We start from the raw sequence: 20,308 nt of genomic DNA on the forward strand, positions 1-20,308 counted from the left end.
TAGGCTTTTTGCTCTTTCAGGAACAAATAATCCATGTCGAAAAATTGAAATTTAAGGGGCTTGGCTCCTTAAGAACAGATTGATCATGAGGAACCTAGTCGATTTTTTTCCCCAAAATTTGTGTGTGCCATGTTTTTCCCCATGAAATTATAATGGTTTTGTGGGTGATTTGGACCATGTGACGGCTTGACGCATTTTGACAATCAGCCCGTGCGCATTTTAGCGCATGTATTTTTAGAACAAAAACATATTAGCAGATTTTGCTTGCTTCTGTTGGCATCGCAACATCAGCAATTTGTCCTGTTGTATTTCCTTTATTTTTGCTGGCAATACAAGTAAGAATTACATACCCAATTGAACCTTCTGTATATCTTCCCCCACACATATTACAGATTAACATGGCATAAACAAAAACAAATAGAATAGCTCACAAACTACTAAAAACTTCCTCACAAATGAAACATTGGTTCATCCAAATTCGAGACGAAGAGGACCTGAACTTGACTCCTTTCTTACACATTTGACACTCTGTACATGATCACAGTATGTTCTGTTTTATGGCGATTGAGCTATGTTTTTCAATGGCAATTTAAGTTATGTTTTAGCACAGCCTATTCATCCTGAATATAGCCTCAACTTCGACCGTATCGGCTGCCGACATATCGGGCATCTGGTGAGGCTCTCCCCACATTCCCTGCAACACTGTTGTTTGCACAAAATCCAAAAGAACCAGAACATAAGTAACCATATTTTCGGATTTGGTTGCATCACATTGTTATGAACCAGAGAGTCTGAATTTGCCCTCACCATGTGGCCACAGCCAAATGCTAGATCCTTGGCATTGGTCAGGCAGATTGGACACACCTGCATGGACACGAGAGCATTTGTTGTGACATCATTGATCCAATATGTGAGTGTAGGCACAGACTCAAAATTTAGAACAGAAGAAAAAGAAAAATGACAATCTTGTCATCTTCTTCTTGTTGTTCCTTTCTTTTGTTATCACCTGATCATCTCTCGGAGATGGCGCCGATGTAGAGCTAACGTTGCTGCTCCCCCTCCTTAACGACGACTGCCTCTGAGGTAGTGGTGGCGGCGCCGGCTGAACCCTCTTAGCTTTCCCAGTCGTTCGACTGCATTCATTCATGCATGTTCAGACAATCAAGAAAGTCTGTTTTCAGACAGCTACAGACTTTTAAGTTGGAAGAACAATGCTTAGTAACATCCTACATTACCCTAGGATGCCGAGTTCAACGGTGGCCTTGTACTGGATGGGGACCTCCATGAGCGCGGCGAGCGCGAACGCCGACTCCTTCTGCTGCGCCGTCGTGCTCCTCGCCATGATCGAGGTGAAGTTGACGAACTGCATTGAGGGTTGTGTTTGACATCAGAGCACACAGGCTGCATTGTGTTTGGATGGGGAATGAAAAATATGTGGTTCATCTTCAGAGCTCAGGCTGTGGATGGAGCATTCTTTGCTGATTGATCCTTCACCTGGAAGTTGTCGAAGTCGCGCGTCGGGAGCTTGTCGTCGAACTTCTGCATGTCCTCCCAGGGACCATCCCCGACCCCAACCAGCACGATGGACAACGGGTAGGAGCTGAGATGAAGTAAGTTTCAGAATTTTATTTTTCACAGTTCATAGACTTGGCGTTGTGACTGTTGTGCATTGTATGTCTTGAGCTAGTTCTACCTTGCCATGACAATGGAGTCCACTGTTCTCTTCTCCTGTGGGCTCAGATCACTGTCACCTGTGTCAACACTCCTAGTCACCTGAACCGCATCAATTTTTTTTTTACAGTCAGTATCCATCCACGGATTCTCATTCTCTGACAATGCAATGCAGTGCAAGCACCTGTCCGTCTGCAACTATGACTAGAACATGGTACTGCCCTCCACTCCGCTCCACGATGTCGACGGCCGCCTCTACAATCGGCGCGAACGACGTCGGCCCTGCCATGGAAGACAAATGCATGGATGACCAATGTATTTTGAGAGATGTTAGCAACACACGACAACAAAACAATGCAGAATGGTTTCAGAGGATTGATCTGATCGTCACCGGATAGCCTGAGGTGTGGCACGATCTTCCTGTAGCAAGCCAGGACCTCCTCGAAGCCATGGCACGGGGAGTTGTCGTGGTGGAAGCTGAACACGTTGTAGTCATGGGTGGTTGCTGCAGCAAGATCAAGAAGAAGAAGAGGAGGAGGAAGAAGACAACAAGATGCAGCAACAGACTAACAGTGATGAGCCTGTTCTTGATGAGATCAAATAATGGAGACAAGCAAGCATTGTTGTTGCCATATTATTAACCGTGTTGTGGAACCAAGCAGCTTACCGTCGCCGAAGCCGAAGCAGGGGATGAGGTTGTCCTCATCGAACGGCGCCAGCGTCTTGCCGATGATGCTGATGGCCTGCTCGTAGGGGTTGGGCGTGTCGCCGAGCCTGTGCAGGCTCTGCCCGCCGAACGACTGCTTCCCTGATCGAGCCATGCCACATTTCGTCAGATCAATGCATGACAAATAGTAACAAGATGAACATATACATATATACATATATATTATATATTATATATAGATATATGCTGGTTGCATTTTCCTTCAGCGTACCTGTCCATTCATTGCTCTTGGTGAAGTCTACTCCGAGGATGAGGTTGGACGATTCCAGGCCCTGCTGCCGCAGCGCCGCCGCCACCTGCACATCATCCAGACAGACATGGATGATCACTTTCATTGGCGCGCCAGTGTTTTTTCCCCCAAAAAAATTCCCAAGAAACTTTTTTTTCCTTGCCAAAATCAAATCAGCATCATGCCGATCTTTTTTTTTGCCGGTCCAACAGGAATCAAGGGGAAGAAGAGGCTACTGCAGAATTCATGGCTCTGTCAGTGCCATGGCAGGTCGATGGGGGCACCTGGTCGAGCGACGTGTAGGTGTCGGGTATGTACGAGTACTTCTTGCTGAGCATCGCCCGCCGGCGGCCGCCGTCGTAGGCCGACGACGGCTGCGTGGCCAGGCCGCGGTGCCTGACGGCCGGCGCCCTCCCGGCACGGCGGTGGCTGCCGAACAAGGCGCCGAACACGCCACCCATGCGCCGCCGCCGGTGGCCAAGGCGATGGTACAGGCTGCCGCTGGCTGATGGCAGCAGCCCGGTAACATGCGAGGAGGAAGAAAGAGCTAGCTAGAGCCCCCCGATGGTTTCTTGGAATAACAAATCAAAACAAAGCATGCGGCGGAGACAGGCGCACGCGAAGAACAACTGGGCAAGCGGATGGCACGGCAGGGAGAAGATAAAGCTGATTCTGTTCTGAGAAAGGAAGAGATTTTGGGAAGCTGCAATGAAACTTCTTGAGCCTTTCGTTGCTCGTTTCTGTGTGGGGGAACGAGGGGGAAGCATCTTTATTCCTTTAATGCTCACTCTTTTTTTTGTTTTGTTTTTCAAACACAATAACACATATTCGTAAATGCATTGTGTGAATACTAACGAAAGATTGGATCGGCAAATCTTGAAATTGACATTAAAGGTTCCGAGACTTCCGATACGTGCGATCTCACTAAACACGCATACTCCCTCCGTCCAAAAAGAGTGATGTTTTGGCATTCAAAATTTGTTCCAAAAAGAATGATGTTCTAGAATTTAAATCTTATGCATATATAATTTAGCACATTGATCTCGTACATGCATGATTAAATGGAAATATATTTTCTCCATTTTCTATATGCAAACTGAACTAACTAAGCGTGTGTAAATGGACCACATCTTTGTTTATCTTTGATGCTCATGGGGAAGACGTATGTTCAGTGTAAATATCTGAAACCACCCTTTTGCTCAAAGTTTTGAATAACTCTTGTTACCAAAGGTGCCATAAAGTAGGGCTCTCGAGATGAAGATGATGCTGAGTCTATCGCAAGTTTCGTCGCAAGCTAAAGGTGTACTACGCCGAGATTCTTGCATGGGAACCGTCTGACGATGTTGCTAAGGAATTGGCAAGTCATGTGACCGATGTACCGTGCCATGTCAGCTTTGTCTCGCAGCCAACAGGAAGCTTTAGCGCGTGTTTAGTTTGGAGACCAGGTCCCGTCCTATTTTTTAAGGATAAGATTGTCCCGACAGGTGTTTGGTTGGTAAGGATGGATTCGTCTCGATTTTTGTTTGGTACGTGGAATGAACACTGTTTTTTCCCTTCCGTTAGCCTCTTTCAGCGGACCCCACTTATCACTCTAATAACACATCTTCTTCCTCAGTAACCTCACCCCCGCCTGCGCCTGGGGAGCTCGCCCAACCTGCCATGGGTGCCAGAAGCGTTGCCTGGGCAGCTCGCCCTGCCGGCCCGGAGCACCGGCCACGCCGCCGAAGGACCCCGCCCCCGCTCCGGCCCTGGGCACTGGCCGCGCCACTTGGGGCGCTCGCCCCACCGGCCCCGAGCCCAGGTCGCGCCGTCGGAGGATCCCGCCCCCGCTGGCCTTGGGCCCCTATCGCATCGCTCATCCCGCTCGCACTTCCAACCCCCCGCGCTCCAATCTTGGGCGAAGACGAAGGAGGACGACGCGAGACGGCCTGGAAGTGGGATGTCCCTGTCCGCTCCGCATCTTCACATCATATTCTATTTTTTAACCGTCCCATTCCTCGTGATTCCAAACCAAACACCATCAAATTTGGGATCGTTCCGTCCCGTCCTGTCCCCGGTACCAAACACACCCTTAGAGAAAGGGATCAGAGTTCCTCAGCTACTTGTGGCAATGCAAGAAACTTCCCAACGACGATCTGAACAACAGCCAGGAAGTTCCAAATGGAGATATACACTTGACGATGAAATGAAACTACCGAGTCAATCCGTGGGCTCCATGTCCGGTGGCAATTTTTTTCGTTGGTGGTGATTTATAGAGTTTAAAGCAATCTAGGAAAGGTCAACCATACTTAAGATTATTTCTCATGATGGAACTTGCCCATTCAACTTCGAGTCTCCTTCTCAGCACGGGTTCGTCGACTTAGACATTGACTATGGAATTTCTTCACAACTCCGTCGCCAACCTCAGAAATCCTCCACCGCCTATGGACTGTGGTTTAAATATGCATTTCGCGATGAATGTCGTATTTTGTGCTGCGACTGCGATAATTTGCGGCGTGACTGAAAATGATAATAGCCTTTTTCTATGCCAACTATCCAAACCATCGAGTATTACTTTTCCCTTTGATAAAAGTGGATATTGCGTTGGTCACGGTCCCACAACGGAGAATCATGCAAACAACACTGGTTCAAACTTTTGAATTTTTGATGCATTCTATAAAGTGAATATTTCATTGGTCGCAGAGATATAGACCCTTAGTGGAGAATCGTGTTCTTTGTAGGATGTTTCATGTATATGGTAAGCAATGGTGCCAAAATGTCAAATTTCCCTCCCTGTGTTGTGAGTTTGTGACTGCCTGTAAAAGAAAGGGAAGCTTTTGAAAGGAGGTGCATATGTTCAGTGCTTGGAAATATTCTGCCTTTCTCAAGCTATTCCAGAAGGAGCCAATCATTTCAAGATTCTTCAGTTAGTTTGACGGTTTGCACAACTGCAACTCACACACCTGTATATCTCGATCAAACAACCGGCATGGTTGAAAGATGCAAAGTTGAAAACCAACCTGGTTTTGGTATGGAAATGTAATCATTTGCTGCTCAAAAGAAATGAAGAATAGGCTTTAAGGATTAGTGCTACGTATTAGGGTCAAAAGATGAAGTCACATTGACTATATACATTTTAATTTGTGGCACCATACTACTCCAGATAAAGTGCATAGGGAGTACACCACTTCACAGTATCGAGATTATCCATGTACAGCCAAACAATTTGTCCATTCCTTTTGCAACCAAGAGATTATATGCTTCAATTTGCTTGAATGGTTGTTGAGTTTTTGAATTGAACATTGGTTTGGGAGAAGTGCATCTTCGAAAAGGTAAAAAAAAAGACATCCAGCCACATACCATAAAATAAAGTGCATCTTAAAAAATGACGTATTTTCCACCCTCTTAAATTTAGGTCATGTTTACTTCCCTCCAAACTCCCAACTTTGACACTATACAAAAAGAAGATTCCTCATCACATCAAACTTGCGGTACATGCATGGAGTACTAAATGTAGATGAAATCAAAAACTAATTGCACAGTTTTGTTGTAATTTGCGAGATGAATCTTTTGAGCCTAATTAGTCAATGTTTGGACAATAATTCACAAATACAAACGAAACGCTACAGTTGCGCATTTATGGCAAAATGTCAATTTTGTCTATCCCAAATTGGGAACTAAACAAGGCCTTAACATTGGTCAATTTTTTATATCTCTTTGTTAATTTTTTATAGTATATTGGAAATGCTGATGTAGACTGACTTTTTTTTTGAAGCAATGTAAACTGACTTACAGCTATTTGGCACGATTAGAGAGAGACGCTTTACGCTTACGCGCCTTTTTTTTTCTCGCGAACGAGCTAAAAACATTCGAAGTGCGGCCCATCTTCTCTACAGAAACAAAAAAAAGCCCAAATTAGCCGAGCGGCCCAAAATTTCGGCCCATCCAAAACAAACCAACTCAGACTCGCCATCAATTCGCCCCCCACTCGCTCCACCCTACCTCCGCTCCGCCTCCCTCCCGCCGCGCCGCCCATCGCCGCCGCCGCCGCCGCGCTGCGGCCTGCGGCTCTGTTGATCCCACGTCACTCCCGCTGACGTCGACGCCGACCAAGTTCGGAGACGGCCGGTTCTCCGATGGCACAGGCCTCGTCCGCCGCTGCGTTGCTCCGGCGTCTCAGGCGCCACCGCACTGGCCCCGCCGCCGCCGCGGCGCTTCTCCCTCGCCGCCTCATCTCCTCGGATCCCGTGCCCGCTTCCTCCTCGCTTGGTGCGCTGCCCGGTCCGAGCCACCTCTTGGGAGACGGTGGAGGAAGCGGCTGCGGCCACTCCGCTTGTTCCGCCTCCCACCCGCGCTCCCGGTTTCCTCGGCGGCAGCATGCGGCTGCTATGGCTACCAGGGCGGTGCACCAAGCAGCTTCGAGGTATAGATTCCCGCGTAACTGCTCCTCGCTTGCTTCTTCTCTTCTCCGGAAATGCTGGCCCTGCTTGCGACTGTTTGACGTGTTGCCATTGTCTTGCAGCTCCGAGTGCCCTGCGGCGGCGGCGTCAAGTGAGGCTAGAACTAGCACTACCACTGTTGCTTCGCAGTCTGAGATCGTCGATTTCATCAAGTCGACGTTTGGAAAGCTTGAAGGTAATTATGTGACCGCCCCATGTATTTTTTGTACTCAGTGCTCATAGTTAACGCCCGTCGAAACTACCATTTCAACTGGAGGTTATTTCCTGGCTGCTATACGCTGTCATTGTTTGTTATGAGAGCAGACCCATACATAATACAATCGTTGAGTATTTGGCATACTGGTTATGGAGGAGTTATGTTCTTCCCATTTTTTATGTCCCAACAATGCAGAGATAGCAGGATTCTTTTTAATGATGTTTGCCATGGTTGCAAGGCCACAGGAGTCTTGTGCCATGTGTACTTTGGTTGTATCTTTGTGGGTTAACTAAAGCTGTCAGAACTACTATACCATGGACATGATAAATTGTTCCGTAATTTTTTGGAAGAGCAAATGGACTTGTATCTGGTACAAATTACAGAACATGATAGTTGTGGCTATTCCAACATGTGTACACTGACTTATACTGATCCTTTTTTCAGGGGTTATTGCTATCTTTTAACCCTTTCCTTTATTTTTGTGGCGCAGGACAAAATCACTGTTGGTTGAACACCATGAATGACATTTGGAGGAACATGAATGAAGAAGGAATATATCTTGTTCTCTTATATCAATCTTGTGGAACATTAAACATCAGCAGCAATCATTCAGTTGCTTTTGAGAGATTGAAATATCTGCAACAGAGGTAGTTGTATAAAAACTTGCCAGCTTTAAATTCGACTGCAATCTTGAACTTTTCTGGTCTCCCCTGTTTTAGGTATCCACGCTTGAATGTTTTTGCTGTGCAACATGGGAGTGATATTACTTCCTTAGCTGCTCAAAGCCAAGCAGTCCATACGATAGCTACGGAGTACATTGCATTTCCTATCTTGATGATAGACAAAGACTTCTCCAATGTGAGGCTCACACCTATGCCAATTGTCACATTACTAGAGAAATTTGAATTTTTTTTCTTGTATCCATAAGCACTTTACATGTAGAATGCCATAGATTGTAATGTAATTATACACTTTGTCACTTTCCATTACCTTTCTAATCTGTCTCTGATTCTCCATATAAGCATTGAAGATTTGTGTTACATTTGTTTTATGCATTATAGCTATCATATAAAATACTTTGTTAAAACAAGAAATGTCCTTTGATGAGTGTTCAGATGACAAATGGTGCTTGCTACTTGCTATTTGAAGGTTCTAAGGACCCTATGCTATTCACAAATTGGGTTGAGGAGCCTGATGTCATTATTAAGGGTAAAATCTGAACAACATTTGTATACTCTTGATGCTATAAATGCTATTTTCTTGTTTATTTTTGCCGAACTCTTTAGCTTCTCTGCGATTTATCTTGAAAAGTTGATATCCTCCATATTTGCTATATTTCTTAAACATTGAACCGTTCTGAATGCAGCCATAGAGGAACTTAGTCTGTTGAAAGAACCTTCTGAAAATGTTCTATCAAGAGTTTCTTGGCAGAAAGAAGATGTTGTCAGAGAGCCATATGTTGGTTCCTTCAGAAACCTGTTACTTAACCACCCAGGTACCTAGTTACAGCTATTCCTTCATGTAACTTATTACTTCAAGGATCAGTGTGGACCCTAAATATATGGATATAGTGCATATTGCAATCAACTATATCTTTGTTTTTTCCATCCAGATGTGGTAATATACAGTTTAATATGCTGCAGCATGCATATCAGTTGATGAAGATGGGAATCGTATTTTTATCTCTGACAGTAACCATCATAGGATCATCATTAGCAACAGCGATGGGATGATTTTAGACTGTGTAAGCATGGCTTGCTGTTTAAATTGGGTTGCAGTTTTATTTGTATGAAGATGATGAATTGATTTTTGCTCATTTGCTTTGCAGATTGGATCTTCCCCAGGCTTTGAGGATGGCGAGTTTGAATCAGCCAAGTTCTTGCGCCCAGCGTCATCATTTTACCATGCTGATGAAGACTGTCTATATATTGTAGATTCGGAGGTATTATCCGCAGTAGATTGCCTTTGCCTATTCATTTTGACACCATAAATACATGCTTTTAACTTTTACTTACTTGTTTCTTTGATTTTATATTAGATCAGTAAAAACTACTAAGGTGCTTGGAGATATACCCAATTCTTAGTTGGAAGTCACAGTGTCTAGTTGTTCTTAATTGTGAAGATTGATGACTACCCACAACACTAAAGATTGTATTATTTGTCCCTTTGTGAAACATTTTGCAGAATCACGCTGTCAGAAAAGCAGATTTAGGAAGGAGGACTTTAGAAACAGTTTATCCAGTGTCTAATAAAAGCAGTGGCATTTGGAGTTGGATTACTGATAAGCTTGGTTTGAGAAAAGAAATTGCTCCAACTATTCAAGATTTTGATGCAGACTTAGTAGCACTTCCATGGCATTTGATACAGATTTCAGAGGATGACTTATTAGTTGCAGACCGCAGGTAGGTGCCTCTTCTCATCTCCTACTCTTGACTTTTTCAGATGCCAATTTGATTAACTCGTTCTCATAGTATAATGCTTCAATAGCGGTTTGTATAATCTGAATCCTGATTTACCTCATGCACTTTGTCTTGTCCACCCTTCCTATGTTGACCCAATTTGGTTTTGGGCTTGATATGTTATACTAATACATTTCTGTAATTCAACCTAATTCTCAGTTTTATGCTGACTCTGATAGTGAGGCCCAACGATAATATTGTAAATACTTTCTATCCATTTTTTTTAGTTTATACGAGGGACAAAGCACATATTAGTGAAATTCACTGCATTTTCTGTTAGTGTTCAACCAATGTTAATGGTGATTCATGGCTTAATGCTATGTTTGAAGTTTTAAAACTTTTAATGCTGCATACAGGCACAATATGCCAATAGCCTACTCTGGTTTGTTCCCACTGTGGAAATATGATCTGGCTATTGAATTATTAGTAATTCTTCTTACTCCTGACACTTGCTATTTTGCAGCTTTGAAAGTCCATGGATCTTGAGAATATCAACTGGCGAGAAACAGGATATTGGAAGGTTAGCATGGCTTCTTTTGTTTTATATGTTACTACTTGTTTTTCTTAGCTCACTGAGTTAAAGTTATGTGAAGGTAGAGCTGAAGTAATGGAGTCATATCAGCAAACAGTAAATGAGAGGTTTTCCCTTCTTAAGGATATACACACGAATCGTTCATCAACTGCTAAGGAACTTTCTGATCTGTTGGAGAAGGTCACCAGCAAGGAACTTGTATCGTCAGTCTCAAGATTTCATAATTATATTATATTTGGTGATACAGGTTGATCTATAGTTGTTTGATATTAAGGTTTTCTTTTGGTGTCAAATCATATAAAAGTTGATTCCAATTCTTTCTCCTATGTTTGAAGATGGTCAGAGGGTTCTGAAGCATGACTTGGATACCAAGAACACCTCAAATATTAATTTCTCTAACTGTGAGGTCCTTGGTTTGCCATATTGGTCTATTTGCAATCTTGAGAGAGTATCAACCTGGTGAGCTGCTGATTCTTTGTCATGCATGGAAGTTGATTTTGCTGATTAAGGTGATGACAGAAGCCTGCCCTTTTTAAGTGTTCTAACATTTCTTTGTCATTGCCTTGAATTTGCAGGGGTCGTTCAACTGAACAATTTGAGGAGCATGTCCGTCAAGTAGACGTGCTTCCTGGTAACTTTCATATGGCTGGTTTTCTTCTGCTAATATGTTTGGTAGTAGATACTTAGTGTTGGTAGTAGTTAGCGTGCATTTATGTGATATCTACCTGCAATTGTTAGTTGGACCACTCCCCTTTTTTCCCTGAGATGGCGCAACCATTTCATGATTCTGTCGTCTGCATGACTGCAGCACAGAATGCCTTTTCTCTCAGAGAATTTGATATTGTTTGCTACTCATTACGTGTGATTTCTAGTTTTTTTTTAAAAAATTTCCTTCATGTTTTAATATTGTGATTTGATAATGGAAGTTATATGCAACTGCATAATTAAAGAACTTCAAGAATTAAATGGACAACCACACTTGAAATAATCGTGAAAATTAATTTGAGGTATCAGAATGCATAGTCTCAAGGGTGACTCCATCTGTTTTCTCAATTAATGGGGTGTTGCTTCCTAGTATGTTATCAAGTAAGAATAGCGTTGTAACTGGAGGGTGTTAAAATTTAACAGGAAGATGCAATATCACGGTCTACATAGACATTCCAGCTGACACTGAACTTGCTGCACCTTTGGCTGAGAATTGTATCTGTCGCCAAGTGAGGGGATCTGGTGCTGAGGTCTCTGGTTCTGATGGACCCGACACGCCCACAGAAAAGGTAAAAAGCACTGCCTTTTTTCCAGTGTGCATTGTGATTTTTCCTGATAGTTTAGTGCAAATCTAGTTGGCAAAAGTCTAAATCCTTCATGTGGATACACATGCCATCAGGTTGGTATCGCACAGCAGTGGTACGATGAGCTGGACAACCTAGCCTTCTCTGAAGTCGCCCAGGAACCTACTACTGCACATGGAGGCGATGACAAACCCGCTGATCAAAGCTACCAAGACCAGAGAAGAGTGCAGTTCACCTGTGCGGTGAATGTCAGCCCTGGGACATGTGAGGTACTGTACAGTATCATCTGAAGCAAAAACTTCTCATTCATTCCTACATACTTCCATTCCATAGTACAATGCAGATCAAACACATCACACTACCATGCATATGATTTGCAGCTGGTGGCCTCTGCTGCGCTGTACCTGAAGCTTGCGAGGGCGACCGACGATCGCGCGGATCAGGAAGCCCTTGTCAAGCAGATCATGTGCTGCCAGCGCCGCGAGGAGCACGCCTGCGTGGAGCTGCTGATGGGTAGCCGCGGGGACGCGAGAGACCTGGTGGTGATGAAGCCCGTTCACCTGCGGCTGCGGCTGGAGTGCGGCGACCATCCTGCCGGCGCCACCAACAAGGAGACCATCAGCACCGAGTCTCGCCTCAAGATCAACGTCTCTTTGGACTAGGGGCTCTGATTTTGATTTTTGTTTTTTTTCCTGGGTAGGTGTCTGTCATGGCACGCACCACATCTGCCGCTACGTACATTGCTGGAGGGAGTCGTGACGGAGGCTCTTGTCGGTGTGGAAAGGAACAGCATGACACGTTGCGTAGTTTAGTATCCACATGATGAAACATTTCAGTCGAGATCAGTGGAAATTAAATAGAAGCCAAGAAAATCGTCCCGAGAAAAGTTCGGAACAAACGCTACCAATTGTGCTGATCTGTGGTCCGGGTGCTAGCGAGCCTTAGATTTTTTAATAATGGAAGATAGTATTCCGGCTTCCGGCATTCTTTTACAAGAATGCATCAGACCACAAACATTATAAAGTGGCACATGTTCTAAACGAATATGCAGCCAAAACATCAAAAGATCTGATGTACAAAGAAAAATAAAAACTTAAATTGTCTAACAAGCTACTTCAGTAATCTCCAAATACGTTAGCAAGCCTTAGATACGTAAGAAAGTTAAAAAACCACTCCACACGGTACTTGAGTTTGAGATTCTACAATAAACTTTATTGCAAAATGTGGAACCCTTGTTCTGTTCTGCCCAAAATCCCTCACCACACCAAATTCGTTAGGTGATTTCACTTATTTTTTACGGTGTAGAGCGTCGAGGGATATTTTGGCAAAGCACATGTTCTTTACATGGCACCATTCTTTTCTTTTCTTGTGATGCAGCTTAGTTTTGCCTCTTTTTCCGCCAGGTAAACTTAGGGGTTGTTTAGTTTCTTAGCTAAAGTTTAGTCTGTGTCACATCAAATATTCGGATGCTAATTAGGAGGATTAAATATGAGTTAATTATAAAACTAATTGCACAGATGGAGGCTAAACGGCGAGACGAATCTATTAAGCCTAATTAATCCATCATTAGCAAATAGTTACTGTAGCAGCACATTGTCAAATCATGGACTAATTAGACTTAATAGATTTGTCTCGCCATTTAGCCTCCAGCAATAGATTTTGTAAATAATCTATGTTTAATACTCCTAATTAATATCTAAACATTCGATGTGATGGGACTAAACTTTATGGGATGGGATCCCACCCCTAGTTTTGCAGGAGCATATGCCCCTATTAATTGTGCAAACTTTAAAGCAGGGCTTAGCACTCTGGTCTATAGTACAATCTAATTAAGCTAGTAAATATTGCATAATGCTAAATATTTTATAAAATGATATGCCAATATTTTGAGTTGTCTCTACTCCATTTATATTCTAAGATTACTTTTCTCCAATTATGTCAATGAATCAAAATAAGCTGAAATGTTGTATTGATATGGTCTACAATATTTTTAAGAACATATGTCATAAAACCCCATAAGGTTTATCATTGAGCTCTTTAAAATGACTCGGCGAACAAGACCGGAAATATGAGTTGTTTGTTGCCTCCTCTCCCTGTGTCGAGATCCGACTCCACCATTATATGTAGTGGCTTCCTTCCTATTGTCAAAACTAAGAATAAGAAGCTTTGTTATTCATTCTTAAGAAAAATAGGGGTCATATGGTTCGCCACTCAAACCGTCACCTAACTGGCTAACCAATTAGAGTGTGGCCACCGAATTAATAGAGTCTAGCAATTTAATCTTAAAAATGAGTCAAACAAAAGGTTCATGCATGCTACACCTGGTGTTTGTGCTGCAGTATATGTTCCGCACCTTTGGATAAAAACCATCTGATGTACTTTCCACTTCGTCAGAAGCAGTATCTTCGTTCAACTGGTATTCTTCGCTCTGTTGGGCTTGCAGCATCAATTGTGTTGTTCTTTGCTTGATTGAGTTTTGCGTTCTTTGGCTTCCGGCTGTTCAAGCACTCTTTGCTTTTTTTAACTTCTTCTTTCATAGCCCGATACCTCAATCTTTCTTCCTCGGCCTACTGAGAAGCTTTGCCCGTAGTAGTCGCTGCCTCAGCTTGAGACCTTGTCTGCACTTGAGAAGTGGACTGCATCTCCTTGTCAAGAGCTAGGTCTTCGTCTTCTACTCCAGCTTCTGCCAAATCAACTTGCAGCTCACCATCAACAAAGTCTTATGCTTCAAGTTCGTCGGAGCAATTTGGTACAACTTCAAAAGGGTTCGCCGCCTAAGGGTCATCGATGACGTTTTGTGGATTAGTAGGTTTAGGTTTTTCGTTCACCGGCATTGTAGATTTATGGTTTAAATTTGAACCACGATGGCGCTAAAACTGTTGGGATAAAAGATCAACCATGCGACACACGACCAACAGCCAAGGGGGAATGAAGAGTTAAACTTCCTTCTAGTACTGGTACTTGAGAAGTGAATACAATACTTTTTCCTCCTCTCCTCTACGGTTCCTATACCCTTCTATTATAAAGAGGTTACAATGGTACTTTACATCAATTAACCGCTCAACTATTACATTCAAAGGATATTTTCATTAAGAACACTTTTACATGTGAACTTCGCCACCTCTCTTATTGTCTCCTGCCATTTTGAAGCGAAGAGGTTCAAAACCTCACCTGTTGCTTCCCTTCTTATTGTATCGTCTACTAAATCTCACACACATCGTCTCCCATCTGCAAAACAAATTAAGTTTTCTCGAACCGGCCGTGGCAATGGGATCGAAGTGTGCCTGAATCCTGTTCACTCTGCCGCTTAATTAGGCCACGACTTCATCCTTGCTACCCCTGCACCGCGAGCAAAATCTAGATCCTAACATTTATTCTTTACATCGAATCATTAATTTTTTTCCTTGTGATGTAGCTTTGTTTTGTCTCTTAATCCGGTGATGGCAGGAAGCAAATGCGACGGAAACATAGCACCCTAGTATGACAGGAGGGGCATCGGCCCCTATAGATCGCGCAAAACTTTAAAGCGAGACTTAGCACTAAGGACTATAGTATTATGTAATTAAGCTAGTAGTGGTTGTCTATTTCATGTAACTTCAATTACAAGCTGCACTTTGCACTTTGTACTTATAATTTTTTTATGCATTGTGTACTACTCCCTTCGTCCTAAATTATTATTCATTTTAGCTTTTCTGTATATATCATTTTTACTATGTATCTGGATATTATATATATCTAGGTGCATATCAAAAGTTATGTATTTAAAAAAATCAAATAGTAATTTAGAACGAAGAGAATATATTTTTTATTAGCTGTGTTTGTTTCTGCTTCATAAAAAAAATGAGAGTGCAACGGAGAAATGGATTCGGCAGGCACACGACGACATGACCGTGTGCTCGCCTTTTCGTCGCCGTGACGACCCGTCCCCCGAAAGGTGGAAAAAAAGATTTCGGCGGCTTGCAAGTACGGGATACACTCACCTAGCACGCACCGGCACGATAGCAGCCAGTACCAACAGCGTCGCGCTCCTGCGTGCCCAACCTTTGACTCGCCTAAAAATTTTGACTTCCCAAAGCAGAGGGGTTGTGGGCCATACCGTGCACGGTTGCTTGGGCCGACCTGCTGCGAAGCCCGAGGCAGTGGCAGGCGTGGCGCACGCAAACATCCCCTGCCGGTGCCGGATCTCGTCTTCCAAGCTCCACCCACCCTGCGGCACTGCCTTCCCTCCCCTCCCTCGACGGGAAGAAGCGCACGCGAATCACGAGGCGCCTCAGCACCAGCACCAACCCCCAGGCCCCAGCGCGGCCATCCACCGCCGCCAGGGTCAGCCACGGCGAGGCGAGCTCACCCCCTCGACGAGCCCCCGCGGTCTGGGTGCCCATGGAGAGGAGTAATAATGGCGGGAAGCCGCCGCCGCAGCAGCCGGCGGAGAGCAAGGCGGCGTGGAGGGACGGCGCCGTCACCTACTTCCACCTCCTCTTCTACATCGCCATCTCCGGCGGCCAGATCTTCTTCAACAAGGCAAGCCCGACTCCTCCAAAATCCTCCGCTCCCTACCGGACGGGCTCCCCTCCCGCCCCGCGCTACCGCGGCCGCGGAAATGGGTCGGGTTCCTCGGGGCTTTCTGCGTAGGTTAGCGTCGAGGAAGGGGGCGGGGGTCCGTGCTGATTCGTCGCGTGGGGGCGGGAGATGGCGTGCTCGGTCCTGCTGAAATCCTGGATGCCGAAATGCGCTCCGGTTGGGGGACTTTTTTGGTGGGTGCTGACATGCTGTGGAGTGCGTGCGCTGAGATTTGGTGACGGGACCGGTCGTGATCGTCGACTTTAAGTTTTGCTTTGCTCCGGTGATGCGATGGATTCATCCTTGGCCCCCTGTGTTCATCACTGAATCAGTATATGCTTCTGTAGGCCAGGGGGAAAAGCCGGACTGCCGGAGTAGTGTGCTCATGTAGCTGTACTGTTACCTTTTCAAAATTCGTTTTACTATAGACAGTTTCATGACAAAATTGCTGTTCCTGGGAGCCGATTATCCTAGCCATTTTAGCTTCCTATCAAGTTTCAGGACAAAATTGCCGTTCCTGGGAGCTGATTATCCTACACATTTAGGTAGCCTTCAAACTGGGCTTCGTGAATGTCATTTGCAGATCCCCTTTCGCCTTTCCCATCGATTTCACTGTTCTGCAGCTTGAGATCTGGTGAATGCTTCAGGCTGACTTTGTTGCTTGCTGGGTTCCTTTGCTCACACGATGTGGATCTCCTTTCTGTTGGGGCGAGTTGACTTGCTTCTCATGTGACAGCTCATATCTGCTTCAGCAATGAGAAAATTATTTCTGTTTTTTTCTCTCCTTTGCTGCTAAAGTTGGCAAAACATGTGACGATTAGTAAAGTCTAGTGCAGTGTCCCTGAAGGGGATATAGAGGTCCTTTTTGATACTATGACTTGTTCTGCTGGCAATTTTGAAGAATATTTTTTTCTCCAGTGACCAGATTTCTCCTGGAAATGCATTTCTAGTGGTAGGTGCTTTGAGAACATTTCAAACTGAGTTTTGCTTGACTTGGAGGCCTGTTCTAGAAGATAGATCATTTGACCTGGAAATCAACACTCAGCAGTGGACACTTCGCAAATTTAACATACTTCTTTTCCCGGTCAATTGGATAGCCTCTAATAGATCACCCCATTGAAATTTAGAAATTAACAATTTCTGCAGATTTCATCGGCTCTATCTCATTTTCAGTAACAAGACTAAGAACACTCCAATAGGTTATAGGACAGGTGTTGGTTTTTTTTCTTCCATATGCTGCGATATGAGGGTAAATTTGAATTACTGTGGCTTTTATTGAATTAATCGTCATTGCTTAGGGCTCTTGAGGACTTGGTTTTGTTTGACGTCATATTGTAAAGCAGGATTTTGTTTTCAGTTGATACACACTGACTCAATGTGTGAATTCTGCAAAATTACTTTTAGTTGTTTGAATGTAGTAGTTTTGGTGTAGTAGCAAAAATGTCATGCCCTAATGGATCTCCCCTACACCGGTCGCAAATATGTGAAGCATCATTCATGCGATGAATATGAATTTGAACTCATTTTATGACATTGAACAGCCTTTGTTAAGACTTGTTTTCGCTTGATGCAGTGGGTCTTATCCTCAAAAGAGATCAACTTCCCCTATCCGGTGGCACTAACTCTGCTTCATATGGTCTTCTCATCTGTTGTGTGCTTTGCAATTACGAAAGTTTTTAAGGTACTGATTCATGAGCTTATAATGACACACAATTTGTTTGCTGTGTTACTACTTAGAGGCTGAGACTTCCTGTGGTTCCATTTGCTCCATTGATATTCTATAGATCTGGGACTGTGCTTACTATTAACTTTTGTCTTGATGATGTTTCCCAGATCATAAAGATTGAGGAGGGAATGACTACAGATATGTGAGTCTCGGCTCACTCTAATTTCTTAGAATTATAAACTACTTTTTTTTCTCATAAAATTGTCTGTGCCCATTCAGCCATGAGAAGACACATGCATACATGTCTTATGTTCCCTTATGTTCTAATATTGAAATTTAAGTTCTCGAAGAAACACCAGTTTAACCTTCGACATACTTTTCCTTAGAGCAAATACAATAGCATTCTCTGCAGGAAAGGAAGACCTTAAAAGTCGAAATTGACTAGTGGATTTTATTTTTTGACGCTGAAGCTTCTGATTAGGGAATAATTGTGAGTAAGCATATGCCAAAATTGTAGGCATGGAAGGATGAGAATATTGATAGTCCTTGGACCTTAGTGGTTCTTAAACAGTAATTTTACCATGCTTTTAAGTTAAATCTGAATTCTAGAATAAGTTAGCTGCATATTCTTTTGGGAAGGTTTTGATTTAAACTATGGAAGCAGTGGGAATATTGTTTTCCTGTGCTGTTCTGAATTCATTGTTTTGTTCTTAGTGCGTGCTGTAATTGCACTATTTTTTCTTACCACTTCAGTTGAACTTTCAGATATATCAGTTCAGTTATTCCAATTGGAGCAATGTTTGCAATGACACTTTGGCTAGGGAACAGTGCGTACCTCTACATATCTGTTGCATTTGCACAGATGTTGAAGGCAATAAGTATGTGTGTTACTGTTTTTTTTGGATAGAGATGGGAAAGCATAGGCTTTCATTAACTGTACACATGGTGCTCATATTCTCTTTACTGAACACTACAGTGCCTGTAGCTGTGTTTCTCCTTGGAGCAGCATTTGGCCTAGAAGAAATGAGCTATAAAATGCTTGCTATCATGTCTGTCATTAGCGTCGGAGTTATTGTGGCTTCTGTTGGTGAAATTACAATTAGTTGGGTTGGAGTGGTTTACCAGATGGGTGGAGTTGTTGCAGAAGCCCTAAGACTTATCTTCATTGAGATATTTCTCAAGAAAAAGGGCGTCAAGCTGAACTTGATATCCATGATGTACTATGTTAGCCCTTGCAGGTACACTGTCCGTTAACTCTTCTGATTAATTAACTTGAAAATACCAATTGTTGTTTTAATTCATTTATGATTTTCTTGCAGCGCTCTGTGCCTCTTTATTCCCTGGTTGTTCTTAGAGAAGCCAAAGATGGATGATAGTATTTCGTGGAACTTCCCACCATTTACATTGTTCTTAAACTGCCTGTGCACTTTTGTACTCAATATGTCGGTTTTCCTTGTCATATCTCGGACAAGTGCACTGACAGCTCGTGTTACTGGAGTTGTGAGGGATTGGTCTGTAGTTCTGCTGTCAGCTGCCATCTTTGCTGATACACAGCTTACCTTCATAAACATAATTGGTTATGCCATAGGTATTCTACTGATGGATATGGATTATTGATCTTCATCATTACTTTTTCTGTATCTATTTGGTAACTTTTTTTTATCTTTAAATTCTGCATCCTGAAGCCATAGCAGGAGTTGTTGCATATAACAATCACAAGCTCAAGGTGAAACCTCAAGCAAACCCACAGCAGGGTGATGAGAACAAGTTCAGCCCAGGAAACCCTCGAGATGTTGAGATATCAATGAACTCTACAAAAGAAGCTTCCTAGCACCAAAAGTAGCGAGATTTTGAAACAATTTTCTTTTTCAGAAAGGTAACACAAACTTAACTATTGATGTCGCTACTGCACCAAGCATGCAAATGCTATCCACAGAAATTTCGTGATGTGATGTTTGCATTTACTTGTGATCCAGGAGAATTGCAGTCTCGCTTTTGTTGGGTTGGCCAGCTCTCCTTGGAACTATACATTCATTTTTCTTCCCACCATCTTCAGGGAAGACATTTTGTACAATGATCAAGATAATACACCTCCATCGCATTTGTACTATTGTTGCTCAAAACGGTGGGAGGGCGCCATACAGATGAAAATTAGGCCATGTAAATGCTGTCATGTTTTCTTTTGAACTGTTGTAGCAAACACATCAGGTGCTCCTAAAGAGGCAGACCTGAATCCCTGTTTGTACTTGGTTGACTGGGGAATCATGGGAATGGGACCTAAGATGTACCTATATATGAAATGAGGCATGTTTGCGAGGACAATGTAATTTTGGCAGATCAAAGAATGCGAGATATGTAAGTTTTTGAATCCCGCGATTCTTGTATGCTGATTGTTTGAAGGGTTCTCTTTCTGCTGTGCATGTTGCCAGATGCTAAAGGACCTTATTTTCTTATTTTGCAGAGGTTGGACGGCATGGTGTGCTGTTCCTGGCACGCGATTTTTCTCCTGTGTCTTTTTTCTTTTTTTTTTCCCAAAAAGG

At 43.4% G+C, this 20,308-nt stretch overlaps 3 protein-coding genes across 3 annotated transcripts; 2 read left to right on the forward strand and 1 right to left on the reverse strand.

The window, feature by feature from the left end:
• Positions 1–256: 256 nt before the first annotated feature.
• Positions 257–3,361, reverse strand: LOC101783816 (E3 ubiquitin-protein ligase RGLG4). Its single transcript, XM_004972867.2, has 11 exons — positions 2,912–3,361; positions 2,610–2,694; positions 2,339–2,479; positions 2,063–2,176; positions 1,856–1,953; positions 1,694–1,773; positions 1,495–1,600; positions 1,236–1,363; positions 1,007–1,133; positions 808–864; positions 257–702 (listed from the first exon to the last, which is right to left on the reverse strand). Exons 1-11 carry the CDS (start codon positions 3,086–3,088, stop codon positions 616–618), a joined length of 1,200 nt encoding a protein of 399 aa, XP_004972924.1. The 5' UTR covers positions 3,089–3,361; the 3' UTR covers positions 257–615.
• A 3,242-nt stretch (positions 3,362–6,603) lies between these two features.
• Positions 6,604–12,445, forward strand: LOC101784498. Its single transcript, XM_004972868.3, has 16 exons — positions 6,604–7,029; positions 7,129–7,241; positions 7,753–7,909; positions 7,982–8,120; positions 8,378–8,471; positions 8,629–8,757; positions 8,906–9,006; positions 9,091–9,204; positions 9,447–9,664; positions 10,185–10,241; positions 10,319–10,500; positions 10,589–10,712; positions 10,829–10,884; positions 11,382–11,527; positions 11,638–11,811; positions 11,923–12,445. Exons 1-16 carry the CDS (start codon positions 6,743–6,745, stop codon positions 12,202–12,204), a joined length of 2,373 nt encoding a protein of 790 aa, XP_004972925.1. The 5' UTR covers positions 6,604–6,742; the 3' UTR covers positions 12,205–12,445.
• Positions 12,446–15,672: 3,227 nt separating this feature from the next.
• Positions 15,673–20,127, forward strand: LOC105914684 (probable sugar phosphate/phosphate translocator At3g14410). Its single transcript, XM_022827631.1, has 8 exons — positions 15,673–16,063; positions 17,676–17,783; positions 17,936–17,970; positions 18,534–18,646; positions 18,745–19,006; positions 19,088–19,356; positions 19,454–19,644; positions 19,745–20,127. The coding sequence occupies exons 1-7, from the start codon at positions 15,923–15,925 to the stop codon at positions 19,597–19,599; spliced, it is 1,074 nt and encodes a 357-aa protein (XP_022683366.1). The 5' UTR covers positions 15,673–15,922; the 3' UTR covers positions 19,600–19,644; positions 19,745–20,127.
• Positions 20,128–20,308: the final 181 nt, after the last annotated feature.

Source organism: Setaria italica, chromosome VI, assembly GCF_000263155.2.
Source record: "Setaria italica strain Yugu1 chromosome VI, Setaria_italica_v2.0, whole genome shotgun sequence".
Classification (NCBI taxonomy): Eukaryota; Viridiplantae; Streptophyta; class Magnoliopsida; order Poales; family Poaceae; genus Setaria; species Setaria italica.

Coding starts and splice junctions, on each gene's coding strand:
- LOC101783816 (XM_004972867.2), bottom strand. CDS start 3,088: ATGGGTGGCGTGTTCGGCGCCTTGTTCGGCAGCCACCGCCGTGCCGGG. Junction 1,774..1,855: donor TCATAGTTGCAGACGGACAG/GTGCTTGCACTG, acceptor GATGCGGTTCAG/GTGACTAGGAGTGTTGACAC. Junction 1,601..1,693: donor GACTCCATTGTCATGGCAAG/GTAGAACTAGCT, acceptor ACTTCATCTCAG/CTCCTACCCGTTGTCCATCG.
- LOC101784498 (XM_004972868.3), top strand. CDS start 6,743: ATGGCACAGGCCTCGTCCGCCGCTGCGTTGCTCCGGCGTCTCAGGCGC. Junction 10,501..10,588: donor TATTATATTTGGTGATACAG/GTTGATCTATAG, acceptor CTATGTTTGAAG/ATGGTCAGAGGGTTCTGAAG. Junction 11,528..11,637: donor CCGACACGCCCACAGAAAAG/GTAAAAAGCACT, acceptor ACATGCCATCAG/GTTGGTATCGCACAGCAGTG.
- LOC105914684 (XM_022827631.1), top strand. CDS start 15,923: ATGGAGAGGAGTAATAATGGCGGGAAGCCGCCGCCGCAGCAGCCGGCG. Junction 16,064..17,675: donor GCCAGATCTTCTTCAACAAG/GCAAGCCCGACT, acceptor CGCTTGATGCAG/TGGGTCTTATCCTCAAAAGA. Junction 19,007..19,087: donor TACTATGTTAGCCCTTGCAG/GTACACTGTCCG, acceptor ATTTTCTTGCAG/CGCTCTGTGCCTCTTTATTC.